The sequence below is a fragment of the Metopolophium dirhodum genome, chromosome 7 (assembly GCF_019925205.1).
Source record: "Metopolophium dirhodum isolate CAU chromosome 7, ASM1992520v1, whole genome shotgun sequence".
Classification (NCBI taxonomy): Eukaryota; Metazoa; Arthropoda; class Insecta; order Hemiptera; family Aphididae; genus Metopolophium; species Metopolophium dirhodum.
In genome coordinates, this window is record NC_083566.1 from 5717166 (window position 1) to 5733329 (window position 16164).

General features: G+C 25.9%; 1 protein-coding gene across 2 annotated transcripts in view; it reads right to left on the minus strand.

Moving 5' to 3' along the window:
- The window catches only part of LOC132948909 (limbic system-associated membrane protein-like), a 248434-nt gene that overhangs the window by 144247 nt on the left and 88023 nt on the right, over window positions 1-16164 (minus strand). For both annotated transcript variants that reach the window (XM_061019600.1, XM_061019599.1), the window contains one exon: window positions 14847-14928. In XM_061019600.1, the coding sequence (XP_060875583.1) occupies window positions 14847-14925 (79 nt within the window). In that variant the 5' untranslated portion in view covers window positions 14926-14928. The remainder of the gene's footprint in view (window positions 1-14846; window positions 14929-16164) is intronic.

The window sequence follows — 16164 nt, forward strand, 5'->3', positions numbered from 1 at the left end:
GTTATCACGGTTCAGAGTGAAGTCACTTTATGCTTTTGCAGCTTAATTCAGATGTATTATGGAATAATTATGATTTGTTATTGTTGGATCATAAGTCATAGAACATACAAGGTAATAATAAGTACTTTAATGCAATTTCAACACCCAACAATTTTTCATCCCGGGTTTCCTTCTTTAAATTATCCCCGTTCAAGTATTTCAAGACATATTTTTAAGTAGTGATGTTACCATCACATAAAATTACGGTATTATAGTGTGTAAATTGTAAATTTACTTAATAATTAGTCTTATTATTCATAATATATGCTAAATATTTCCTCAGTTTGCCCACCGTCTTTGTCATTACGAGTAAAAAATGCATAACTACCATAGTATCTTTTTCTCAATACATACAGTTTTGATTTCATATTCCCTTTAGCAAATTTCCTCTTTTCTTTTCCTTTTTATTTTTTTTTATTACACAACAAATAACACCCTACGTGAGACTTTTTTTTACTGTAAAAAATCTACATACCAACAAACTTTTTTGATGCAATCTTTCTTGTATATAACTGACAATATTATCGTATTCCATGGACACAGAAATGTACAATATAATTTGAAAACAAAAAAATAAATAGCATAAAAAAATAGTAATACACCAATATCATATATCTAAACTAATACATTAATCTCATTTATCTGTTTGGGAAAAATATAACTAGACAAAGCAAACGAATGCTCTCACTAAAAATAAAAAAATAAATAAAAATTATGTGCAAATGAAGAGTTACAACTAATAGATAAGTGTAATAAAACCATGTAGGTATTAAAACTAATTATACAGCTTTCAAAAATAAATATGATATACAGCATGTTTTTTTTTTTTATTGATCTTTAAATATAACTCGGCAACAAAGGCCATTAGTTAATCTCTTAAATACTAATTACAATTTTTGTGAGGTTTATATTATTATGTTATATTATCTTAACAATTATTACAATTATATTTTATCTATAAGGTTGGTTAATATTAAGAAGGTCATAATTTTCGTGATTTTATAGGGGTGTGGCCCGAGAATTTCATCGAGTGTTTCAGTCTAGTTGAAATTGGTACGCTCCTGTTGGTACAGTATGTTTTTGTTATGACTAAAGTGTACAATAATATATTTTTAAAATTACATTTAAAATGTAATATAAACTTTTTTCTAATATTATCATCTGGATTGACATTAAAATTTATACTTTCATCTTAAAAAATAATGAAAAAGATTTAATGAAAAACTACAAAATGTTCATGAGATAGTGAGTAATAAATTGCATAGTATGGGATTCGTAGGTAGGTATCTAGTTTGTTATTTGAACTATAAGTGCAAACACTGATTCTCACCAATAGCTCCAAAAGACAGATTTTGTTTATTAGTGTTCAAAATGATTCAGATTTATTTACTTTTTCTTAGACCAAGATAATATTATTAAATTTATTATAATAGTAATAATTTAATATAAAAGTCAATGTAAAATGAGAATACCTACTATTGTTTGTAAATTGTATTTGACAATTTTCATTATTATTATATTTTAAAATTACTTAGATTTCGTAAATCATTCATTTAATATTAAACCTTTCACTATAATTCACTATAAATTTTTTACCTATAGGCTATGGTAACTAACATTTTTGCACTATAAAAACTATTTTTATTTCCAATTACCTTCCTATTAATTTCAATATATCAATTTATTATCTTATTTAAATTCTTCTTAAAGTATCTTCTATCCAAAATCAGTAATAAAACACATTTTTCATATCTTTGACTGAATTATTGTTTAAATAGTTCGTATGAGCTTTCTTTGTGTATATAGAGATGAACTGCAAAAGGATATTTCTAAATTAAATTTAAGAAAGCAAGTATAATGCCAAAAATGTTATGGGCTTCTTTCAGTTTATCCTGTCAAATACAAATGGTAAAAAAAAAGTTTCTAAAAGGAAATATTCTAAACCATCCAACTGTGTAATTGCATTCTTGTTTTCATAGATTTCAAGTAAACGTTCTTTTCTCAACTAATAATTAAAATTTTACCTTTCCATTCAAAGAAAATAATGAAAATTGATGATTATAGATAGTCCTTATTTGGATTAATATCAAACTCATACTTATAAAATGTCAGTACTACACTGTATAAATGAGGATCATTTATGATTTACCAAATTATAAATAGTTTAACAATCAAAAGATAAGTAGATGTTTCAACATAACATCATATTACCTTCTCAAATTTCAAGCGAGAACTAAGAAGACTTTTGTTTCACAAAAATGTGATTTATTATTCATCCTTTTTTAAATTGTATAGACGATAGATAAAAGGTAAGTGCTTGTTTTACTGACAAAATTTTCCAAAATCGATTTGAAATTGAGTGAAATTTGGACAATTCGGTATGTTACACAATATATTATGATGCTAAATAATTGTATTATTATTTTATTTTTCTGTAATTCATTATTTAATTTGTAATTTATTTAGGTTTTTTCAACGTCCCTAAAATTCAATGTTTTATTAAGTTTGTTAATTGTTCAGGATATTATAATCAAACACATATATTATTACAATGCATGTAACTATGGGTAAATAATAATAATAATAATAAAAACACACATATTATAGTTATGAAAACAATACAGTTGATTATAATACATTATTATATTTAATATGTTATAATATAAATTATTGTACAAGCTTTTATTGCAAATTAGGAAATTCAAAATAGTATACCAAAAAATATTGTTTTTATTATATAAAATATTTCGCTTAAATATTATTTAGGTATTTTTCATACGTATCAAATAGCAATCGTTGTACCTATGCGATGAATGTGATAACGCCTTTATCTATCTACGATAATCATTGGGTTCACTTGCGTAGTTGCGTGCCTATAAAAAAAAGGTTTGTAATATTTTAAGGACATTATTTCGTTAAAAATGAATTTTTGGTAATTTTTGATAGTTTATGGCATTTAAATTCAGGCCAAATTCATAATTACAGGGTATATGCAAACTTTAAAATTTATTTATTTATTTATTTATTTATTCAAACATTTTAAGTTTCCTATAAATTGTCTTATAAAAATCACTTTTTATTTATGTAGTTATACTAAAAACTGCAATTGAGCATAATAAATTGTTTAGTTGACTTTACTTTTCATAGGTATTTTATTTTATATTTATAACGTATTTTTTTCGTAAATCTGACTATTTTAGCCACTGGAAATATAGTTATTAGTTATAAAACACAAGAAAGTGTATTGGAAGTATACACGAAATATATAATATAATATAATTTAAGAAGAACGATAGTAGAATAGATATTATAATGCAATTTAGTGTATAAGGATGTTCACCAATGTATGACAAAATTAAGTGTGATTTTAACATCTGAAGTTAAAATTTGAAGAATCTTCACGAACATTTTTCACCAACTACACGTAGGTATATTTATAGTAGTTAATACTATATAATGTAACAACCATATGGCAAATAATATGCAATAATTAATAATTTGTCATCAACCACGTAAAATATTATCAAGAGACAAGAATGCATAGGTAGAAAACAGGTAGGTTGATACTATAATAATACTTCAATGTTGTGATAATAATATATGCAAACATGTTATCTCTTACCTCAACTACTAGAGCAATAATTGGCTGGTTTTAATATTCACATCGTTATTTTAAAATTAGTAATTTATTTTTATTTTTCAACAGCTTTTTTTCATCATTTTACACGATTTAACTGATTTTGTCTTTGAAATTGTATTCCTATGCCATCTAGATAAGTCATGTCCAAATGGAGACATATTTTTAACTATACGCGAGCCCACGGAAAATATACCGTTCATTTTATTAGTTTTATATTGATTTATAGACTATTAAAATACTTAATATAAGAATTTAAATTTAAAAATAACTTTTACATTTAATTTCAGTTGAACTTTAAGAATATCTAAAACTTCCAGTTCAAAAACTTTTTTAAACAAAATTAAATCAATGTTTAATTCAAAATAATAATACAAATGATTGTTATTTTATATGAAAAAATAATAACAATTAATAGGTAGTACGTAAGATACTGTATAATAGTATACTAGCTATAATATCAAGTTATGTAAGATTCAAAATAGATTGAAAAATTAAGTATGGGTAGCGAATAACTTAAGATTATAAATAAATATTAAATCTATATATGATTTTATAAATACCTTGGTTGTTACAATTAAACGAATAATATACGGAGTGTATAACAGTAGTACTACTATGTAGTTATAATAAAATAAAATAATACATTTCTGTAAAACTTAATAGGTACTATCACAGTCAAGAGTCAATATAAAATACTAAATTAAAATTCTGCTTAGTTTAATATTATGCTAGAGTCAATTTTTTTTACATAAAATAGTAGAATATAGTATAAAGCCAATATTAGGTATATCGGTATCGACAAAATATTTTTCTTTGATGATTACTGACTTTATATCGATCGAAAAAACGTGCTGATATAACAGTAATACAGAGTAACTACATAGTGGAAAGTAGTTAAATCATATACAATAACGCAACTCAAGAATTATCAACGTTTAAAGAAAAATCATAATAAATTAAAGTATGATATTAATAAATAATATACATTATTATGTGTAGTGATGTTTTTCTGCATGACGTAATATATTATATGAGCATACGATATTATTTAAACAACTAGAAGTTATTCATATAGATACAATTAATATTTAATATACGATTAAATTGATCAAAATACTATTAAATTGTGTGTTATCATTATAATATAGTTAGTACAACGATGCCTAAGCGGACATAATATTACTACTTTATATCACTGGAAGGTCTGTAAATTGCAAACGATGAAAGAATTCCAATAACACGCATACATACATACATACATACATACATACATAAAAACTTGTATATAATAGATATGTAGGTATGTAATATGTATAATATTATCATATTATGTTTGTAAATTTAATATTCTACACAGTCTAGTGCATGCAAAGTGAACGATACACATAGTGACAAAAGTGACATTTAATAATTGCGCACCATGCTGTAAAATAGTGAATAGTACTAATAATATAAATAATAATAATCATAATAATAGTATTCTAACACAATATAAATACTCGCAGCCCGTAAATTTAAACTCCAAATAAATGAATGTGCATACAACACAAGCCCGTTTTCAAAGTATTGATTTCCATTGTATTTATACTCAAATAGGTCCATTAAAAGTCGTGGACACATAATGATATGAGTAAAATATAATTATTAAGTGTTACATAAATCTAAATATTTATATTTTTTGACGGAACCTTATTATTGAAAGCGATATTAAAAAAAAAAAAATCCACAACGACAACAACAAAATATTTATCATCTGTTTTTAATTATTTTTTTGTTAGACTGAAATAATTGTTCGCCAATAAAAATTATAACGACAGTAGCAATTATTGCATGCAAGTGCTCGATTTAACCACAAAGTTGTTATGTTACAAAACCACGTAAATACAAATTTTAAAACAATGATAGTATAGGTATTACTGATTTAATGCAGGAACCTATATGGCTCAAATATAGGTAGGTAATTGAAATGTTACGCAGTAGTAACCATACAATGACGTTGTACTCTATCTATGGTACCACACTACCACAGTACATTATCGGTGACGGATTAATTTCAAACGCGTGAGAATACGAGAGGATTTTGACGTTCGTGATATTAGACAAGACACTTACAAGATACCGAGTAGGTACGATATTTTAACGTGGGTATATTGAGGCGAAATGTTATAACAGTATAATATAAATAATATTCTATTTTACTTTACCGATAACCTGGATGCAATACGCGGATCCAGCGATGAAACGAAACTTCTTCGGCAATCTTACAATATAATAGGTGGCAGGCGGAACGATTATTATTATGCGTTTTGTAAAGTACCTGCCACCCTAATCAAAAATAGTTATTCATCAATACGGCGAGACTCCGTGTCTCCGTGATACTACAGAACGAATGTAAGATGACACACGAATGTGTGATATTAATTGTAATTTGTAATATAAGAACATTAAACATTGTAATAATAAATTAGAAATACTGTAATGGTGTTACAGAACCATATTATTATCAAAGATAATTAAATTATATTTATAATAACATTTAGAAAAATATGAGGTTAAAATATTATAATATTAATATTAATATAATATAATAAATTAATAAATATATTTTTAAAATATTTGAAGAAAAATGTTTTGATACGCATATTAACAAAACTGTATATAGTATTATATAATAAAATACTATGTTATATAGCTGATCCCGTGCACTTCGTTACCCGTTAAATGTACAAACTTATATATGAATCAAACTTTGTTCAATGCGTTATTTAAATATTCGGTGTATGATTTTCTAGATTTATCTTAACTTTTCTGTTACCCGGAACAAAAATTTCTGATTCGCAACAGTATATTATCAGGTAGGCAATCTACCTGTGATGGTAGATCTCGGACCCCGTGCTGTCCGTACGTAAGTGTATGAATTAACTCTAAAGTATCAAGGTTATACCAAGTTTGTCGCTTTAACTTGGTATAAATTTGATAAAAAAAAAAGTAAAAAGTAAAAAAAGTAACCTTACCTTTTTTAAAAAGTATTCAATAAAAAGCAAATTTTTAACCCATTTAAAAATATATTGAAATAACCCTTTCAATATATAACTCTTTTAAAAATCTTTTAAAATCTTAAATCCTTTCCCATTATTTTTTGTTTAAAACAACCCTTTCAAATATTTACCTCTTTTAAAAAATCTTTCAAATTTTTTTTATCCTTTCCTACAACAATCCTTTTAAAAATAACCCTTTTAACATTTTAATCCTTTAGGCTAAATAATGTTTATCGTTAATTTGATCAAGAACAATACTATTAAACTTTTGATAAATAATTGAATCCTAGTTGCATTACGGCTTTGTCGTGAAGTATTTTATCGTCTTGGTCGTTGCATGGTTTTGTTAATGAGAATATCGGCACAATAAAACAATGTCGTACGTAGAAAATGCGTGATTGTGTAATTAAAATACATTTATTTTGTTTTGTTTTTTGTTTATTTAAATGGTTGCTATTGATTACAAAAAAAATATTATAATAATAATAATAATTATTATATATATATAAAAGACTAGCTGCTCCTGCGCAGTTCGTGGCCCCTAAAAAATGACAACTCTTAAAAAAATTGTGACTGTCCAACTTCTTTTTAGTGTAACTCACTGCAGTAAGTGCATATCAGCCACCCCGGTAGGCAATGTGCGAAAATTTGATTTGATGCATGCTTGTATCTGATCTGCCCAATTGACCAATGGCAACCAATAATAAATAAATACTTTATCTATTAATTATTTCTTCTATAACCAATAGCGACCATTTAGGTAAACAAACATTTCCACCGTAAATCTCAAAATCCCTTGAGCACTTCACCAGGCTTCTATTAATTTGTCGTACCGTGGTGTTATATAGTCTATAGGGCTAAAGCCTTCCTCGATGAATGGACTATCCAAAAAAAAAATAATTTTTCAATTCAAACCAGTAGTTTCTGAAATAAGCGCGTTCAAACAAACAAGCAAACAAACTCTACAGCTTTATTTATTAGTATAGATTACTCAAAAACAATAATAAAAAAAAAAAAAAAATAGAAAATTAACATTTATTTTCCCGTGATATTTCGAAATATAATTAAATGTGTAAAAAAGTTCTTTCCATATAATATTATTGTACTATAGCAAAAAAAAATAATATTAGGCATGCCTAAATTAGCGTTGAATTATAGATATTTATTTGTACTTGTTTTTAAATAGTCGATTAAAACAATATAAATACAATAAGAACTTCCGAACAAGGTACTCAATATTGTATAGGTAAAAAACCGTATCGATCGAACCATAAATGATTTTATTTTTAATGACTAATGATGATATTAAAGTATTTTAATATAAAAAATATTTATATATTAAAACATTGAAATCGAGCTGAATAAAAAATATCGCTGAACTCGCTATGCAGTATTTAGTAGTTTTCGAATATCCTTCATCATTGAGTATGTCACTGTAATGGATGGTCAAATTTTAATTCAATGATAAATCATTGAATACGATTACAAGCGTTGACGGGTTTTTGACGAAGCCTTGAACAAAACTACACTTTAAAAAAATTTAAAATCAAGAAATTGACAATTATTGTAAATGTTTATAATTTATTAGTGTAAATAAAATTAGTCCAAGTATTTTTAAAATAGCATTGTTTATTTTAAATGATAATTTATAATGGAATGTTTGAAGATTATACAATTATTATTTTTTGAATTACATTGAAATGACAAAAATCGTTTGGGGTTAAATCGTTATTAATTGAATAGTGTCCAATGCCGTTAAAATTTGAACAAATATTTATGTAACCTAAATATGTCTATTTTATAATTTATTCAATTTTTAGAACAAAGGTATTTAAATTAAAAAAAATATTAACATTTAGGTAAATAGGAACGAAATAATTTTAATAATATGTTCACAAGACATTTTCAAAATACAATAAAATAACAAATTCGATTTTGTCGAAAACTAGTTATGCGTACAATTTCTATTTTACCATAATTTGTTTTTATTTTATTTTTCGTGATAATTTTTACTCTTGACGCCACGAAGTACAACAAGATCTGATTTTCTACCAGAAACCACTCTCAAAGTTGAATAACGAAGCAATTATACCACACGAAAAGGTGGTAATTAAGGCACAAGAAAGAAAAAATATTTATACACATGGTTGTAAGACCCAGACATTTATCGCTCCGCTCAGAATCTAAAATAAAATACAAAAAATGATTGGATTTTAAATTAATTTTGAAAACATGTAAATTCCAAATATTTGTATTATTTAAGAGTACATGTTAATTTTAGTTTTGATTTATGCATAATTATATTTGATTGTTATTTTTGTATTTCCTGTTTGAAATATTTATTGACCATACGCAAAAAAAACATTCTTTAGAATTGCATTGTGAAGTGAAATTCTATATTGTAGATTGCTTACTGAACATGCTACTGAACATGCCATTAATATGTACAATATGTGTGTATTATAAACTATATTTTAGCTGACTTTAGAGTGTAAATTACCCACAAAATACATATGTAACTGTCCATTTTTATTATTTATAATTTTTTATTTGCACAAAAAACTACACCTACACATAACACCAAATTATTTGTTTAGAATGCAAACAAAATATGTATACATATCATGATATTATAATACATAAAATGCGACAAAAAAAAAAAATGATAATATTAATACTAAAATATAGGATAACCAATATAATGTTTTTTTTGTTTTAATTTTCACTCAACAATAACTAATGTAAAATACTTCGTTTAGGACAATATTTTGATAAATCACTAAGTATTACCAAAGAACATAAAAAAATTAAATATGACATGAAGATAAGATAATATTACATTGCAAATACAATATTACTTGTATGAATATATATATATATGTATATTAATTTTATAATTTGTTCCTAATACTCTGGTATAACAAATTACAGTTTTTGGTTATTTTACTATGGACAATAATACATTTTTATTAAAGGCTAAATAATGTTTATCGTTAATTTGATCAAGAACAATATTATTAAACGTTTAATATAAATTGTAGCCAAAGTTATTAATATTCAAATATTCTCTTTAAATAATCAAACTTACTGTGATTGTCAAAACTAACCGTTTTATGTACTTACCAAGCTTACTTAAATTAAATAATAATCTGCAAATTATTAAATACCTAATGAATAATAACTTATTTTATATTATTCTTTAACTTTTAAATACAAATCTTCTAAGTCAAGAAGCAATTTTAATATAATATAAAATATATCCATTAAAATTATCAGAAAAAAATCTGAAATATTGGATTCTGAAAGAACGATGAACTTTAATGGTTTTATAGTGATGTGTGTTTATTTTTGTTTGAAAAAATGTCACTGTAGAAAATGTGCTCCAGTCGTCCATTTAAAGGTAGTGTTTCTGGAAATTAGAAATTTCCCCAGTTTTCTTTCAAAATATTAGGGATAGAAAAAAAAATAAAAGGTACATAAAATGAGAATATTTACACGATTCCAGTTTTTACAATCTCGATTTTGTTTTTCGCTTGTATGTCACACATGAATTAACTTTACAGAATTAAAGTATTTAACTATTTTTATTTCATTTCATTTTCTAGACATAATAAAATATTCAAAATATTTAAGCCCACTTTAATGTGCTCTACATACATATTTAAAATTGTAAACATTTTTTAGATTTTTTCTGTTAATGTTAATAACAAATTGTATGCTGCCACATAATTAAAACGCATAATAATTTTAAAAAATGTTCTTATAATTTATTTTTCTTACAGAAACCTTAAAATCTCAAAAATGTATATGTATCATGAACAATTTATAGTTTCAAGATCAAATGATTACAAAGTTAGAATTTTAAACGAAAAAAAGAATATAGGTAATCGTTTTTGATGTCATTTAAAAAAAAATATTTTTGTAGAAAATTGAAACATTTTATTATATAAATTATTACTCAAGTAGGTAGTACAACTAAGCACAATACATTTGGAAAAATATTTGGTTGATACCGAGTTGCGGTCGAGATTATAACAGGTAAAAAAAAAAATCCGAGTTGCGGTCGGGATCAAAACAGGTTAAATATCAAAATAGGTAAAAATCCTAGTTGCGGTAAAAAAATATGATTAATAATTATTATGTTTTAAATATTGACATAGTTACATATTATTATGCTAAATACAAAAATGAAACGGTCAAAATACAAATTTTGAATATAAAATATAAATTAAAGAAATGCATAAAGAAAAAACTGTATTTATTCATACAATTTTGAAATCAAAAACATTAGAACAAGATAATGCTTTCTTGATAAATTAAAAATATTTGAAGATTTTATTTGTCATACGTTTACATGGCAATAGTAAAATTCTATTAAACCTATTAGGTACGTAAACAACATTTATTAATATGACAAATATTTAAAATTTCAAAAAAGGGGGATCCTCGTGTTAATACCCCTCACTTTGTTTTTTGGATAGCGCTGGGAGTTTTTGTGCACAAACGTCGGGATCTGGTGCAAATTTCTGCACAAACGATGCACAAACGTTTGGCACATTCAAAAATCCAAATATTCAATGTGGGGGAGGGGCTACCGTTTCAATGGCCCCCCATTTTGTTTTAGGGATAGAGCTTTCAGTTTTTATGCACAAACGATTGGACTTGGTGCACATTTCTGCACAAACGATGCACAAACGTTTGGAGTGGTCAGAAGTTCAAATTTCGAAAGTGGGGAGGGGGGGCATTGAGATGGACCTTGAAAATAATAAATTACAAAATTTTGGCAACATCGTATATTATCGAAAATTGGATAAGAGCTCATCGGATAATCGATAACCGGATACTGACCGCAATTAAGACGTTAATTTTACCTTCAATATTATTAAGACCGCAATTCGTCTATTGCGACCGCAACTCGGACAATACCAAATATTTAGGTACCTACATACATTTTAAGCGATTTATACGATGATCCTATTTACACCGTTCTACGATATTTTCAGATAAGTGAATACAATATTATATACATTGTATAATATGTAATAATAGTTGGAAATATATATGAAATAATATTGTAATTTTATTATTAATATAATATAGGTATTCTATGCGATTTGTTTTCTCTAAAATATTTGGCTAAAAACTGGTACTAACTAGTCGGGTATAAACTAGAGAATTTATTATTTTTCTATTTATTATTGTAATAGGTACCGGTCAAATCTCCACACGAGTCGTTATATAATATATTGGTACTAAAAATGAATATTAATTTTTGGTCATAATCCGATAAAGTAATTAAAAATCTACTTACAAAACAATCATTATTTTTACTCATATTTAAAATGTATACCTACCTAGTTCTACAATTATCTTATTTTCCAACAACCTGGAAATCATAAGTTATTGCTACAATTCTTAAACCTAGAAAACCTCAATAAAACCATTCGGATACACTTTAGGTATAGGCTTATTAGACTTTTCAATTATTATGTTATTTACTAAAAAATGTTTTATCTATAAGCGTGTTAAACGTCTCTCTTTCTCTCATTGCTTGAATAAAATAAAATTACAATATTTCTGAGTATAGATACAACCACACCACGACCCACCCCACTCACTAGCTGAACTGATTCATTGGAAATCAAGCAATATATTGTGCTAGAATTGTCCAGGTTATACCTTGCCAAAGCATTGTATATCATTTGAAACTAATAAGGACTATTCTTATCTAACTGAAAATTATACTTCCAGCCTTTACTATCTCATATTCAAAATATATCAGTATTTTAATGTTGGCTACGTGCTTTGACATTTAAAACAATTTCTTATTTCTGTTGTAATCCCTCGAGGTAGTGATTTAGCAGCTTGTCGATAAAAAAAATCTGTAGGTACATACATGTGTACATAATCACAATCAATGTGTGTATGTGACCAATGTGGCATACGGCCAAATTTACGCGACCAAATTTCTACGACCATTTGACGTACATTCTTCCAAACCATACGTTTAATTACCAGAGCACTAGCTCTGGTTTGTCTACAAATCCCTACAAAAATCAGACGGCAAAATCGTTTTAATCAGTGAAACAGCTAAACTATTTTACAGACGCTTTCATGCAAAACTCCATTCAAATGCAAACCAGCAAATCAGTCGTCTAGCTTCAAACTCACATTCCTGGAACTATATTATAGGATCGGTCGTATATAATTTATGGTCTTTCAGTCACTCAACTATAGATAGGTATATTACCGAAAGGTGCATAATGTACTACATAGCATATTATGACTCAAACGGAATTGGTCCCGTGACCTGCATATATTTTAATAAATCAAAATCATCAGGTATCTCCAACTGTGGATTTACTTTTACAGTAGAGCTTCGATGCACATACATAGGAAGGTAATAATCGTCCGGATATCATGGAACAAAACTAACCAATGAAATAAGTTCATCGACAGTAACAATTTCATAATTTTATCAGGCATAATAAATCGCTCGTCAGTTCGTTAACTTCTTTGATTTATTTCTTGTCTATTGTGTTTATTTTTACCATTATTAATTAATTGTAAATAAATTACTTAATATAATATATTGTGATAATATTTTATGAATAAAGCTAATTTATAAAGAAAAATTGAAATTCATTACAATATTAATATGTAGGTACTAGCTGGTATATTATATTTTAACGGGGAAAAAAACAATTATCAAAGTATAAGCTCCTAAAAAATCTTTTTATGGTATAAATAGCTATCATCAATATAATAATATTACGTAGGTAGCAAATTAAATAAGCAAAATTCATTACTATTGATTATAAATAAATGTCGTACATATATGCATCAGATTATTAAAACTTTTTTCTTAATTATATCGGCATACCGTGTGCTTGTACGTATTTGTTCAGCCCATTATTCAAATGGGAAATAAAAATTTTGTATCTTACATACTTTCAAAGTTACTTAAAAAGTTATTTCTTCGTAAAACTCAGTGTACAAATTTGTACAAGAGATACATACTAAAATTAATCTGAAAATAACAGTTTAGTCTCTAGTATTGAGAAATACAACAATAAGAACTCAAATGAAATGTCAATGTAACAGAAAATAAAATAAAATTTAAAATTCAACATTTGATATTTTGATGACTCATATTTCTAAATAAATAATAAAACTCCATGTTACTTGGTAACTGATATTTTGTGCTGATCTATTGAGGTTTATTTATTATTCATTTTCATCAATATATTTTTCATTTATGTCGAAACATAGCAATCTAGAGAAACAACAGATTACACCTATATTGAAAGGGGGGAAAGGGGACATTAGGGCAATAGGCCATTATAAGTAAACTATGGTTCAAATTTCAAGTTTTTAGCTCCACGGAAAGTGCACAAATAAACGTTACATTAAAAATTTTTTGAAGTGAAACTTCTATACGCGCAACGGGAGTACATTTTCAAGGCCGTGAGACACGAGCCATTAAACGAAAATCCGTCACGATTTATAACGGTTACCAATTTACCATAACAATAATTTGAAAACAATGGCAACCAATAAGTATTATTATAACAGTTATATTATTGTATTGAATGACAATTTAAAAATATTGTTTATTTATAATTTTGTATTATTATTTTTTATTTAATATATAATGTAAACCTGACTGGACGTTACTAATGTAAATATTTGTAAATATAATTTTACAACAGTTATATTATTGTATTGAATGATAAAGCGGAAGTTTCACTTCTATGACCTGTGCCTTCACAGAATTGCTTTTTTTTTATTAATGTCAAAAACTTACTTATTTTAATATATTTGTAATGTAATTTGCAAAAATTACATAATATTGGTTTTGTTAGTAATAGTTACAATAGTCGTTAAAATAATAACCATAGTAAAATTGTAGTATTATAAATTCACTAAATAGCTCATAATTCAACCAAAAATATCTTATCAAACATTATTCTTATCTTTATGAAACAATATTAATTTTAGTTAGATAAAGTTATTGATCCAAAATATTTGCATATCAATTATATACTACTGTGTATGAAAATATGTCTAAGATAACTAGTTCAATTAACAAAAAAATTATAATAATTTTTAATTGCTGGAATACTTACCCAATACCATTTTTATCGATGTCATGGTAAATATTAGATACTGAATTCCGAATTTATGCCAATAATCCCAGACAACCATTGCCTAAAACAATAAAACATACATTTTACCAATTTATTTTTTACATATTTTCGATAGGTAAGTACTAAATTATTTTTTTTTTTTTTTAAAACGATGTTTTTATTAATTGATATATATATTGGTCTTGTCAGAATAAAAAAAAAACCGTTTGATTTCAGACGATTTCAATAAAGTTGGATTCATAAATAATAGGTTGAGATAATTGAATAAGTTAGCATTGTACAATTGTATCAGTACACATCTATGTTTAAAATAGTGAATTATCAATCCAAGTAGATGAATTCATTTGATATAATCAAATATTTTTTTTAGAGATAGTTCTGCAGGATCATTTGAACTGCTTTGCAACAGAGATTTAAAGAACAACTAAGTGTTACAACTCCTCAAATCCTAGTTGTATTGTGGACTGTAGATTAAACCATTTAATGTGTTATATTAGACAATGAAGTGGATCCGAACGCCTAATCACCAAAGCATTTCCACAAACAATTTAGTTTCTAACTAATGGAAAAGTTTAATCAGTTCACATCATAAATCGCATGATAATGAATCAACTAAACAATCATTACGGGCGGATTAAAATGCGATGCTTAACTAGGTGTTTGGTAAAGATAAAACGAATAGTAAATATTATATTGTTATCTAATCGTACTATACATTATTGTATAACAGCCACTGGAGTTCCATCAATAAGTATAGTCGTGGTAATCTTCTCACACCAAAAATATTGCCAATTTATAATCATTTTTTTTTTCTTTCGAACCATAATATAATAATGTTTCCATTGGAAGAGCGAATATTTTATGTAGATCGTATATTTTTTGTTTTCTAAAGAATAATAATAATAAACAATTAAAAAAAACATTAATGAGCATCGTAATTTGGATATCAGTTCAAATGTCTAAAATTTGTTAGGACTTAGTAATAGCAAAATAAATATTAACAGTTTTCATGATCCTCTATGCACAGTGGTCACGGTAGTGGGTATAGATGAAAGCCACACGATATTGATTTACAAATATATGAATAGGAAGTTCTCAGTAGGTATTTATGTCCAGTGGTTATAGGTAAAATGCATATTATATTGTAAAACGAGTCACAGTAATAATACATATAAAACAAGAAAGAGTAAAATCAATTATATTTGTACATATAATGAAAATTGTGTGTCATATCCAGAATAATAATATTATGTAGCATGTGACTTGATATTATATCCACACACACAGGTTAAGTTCT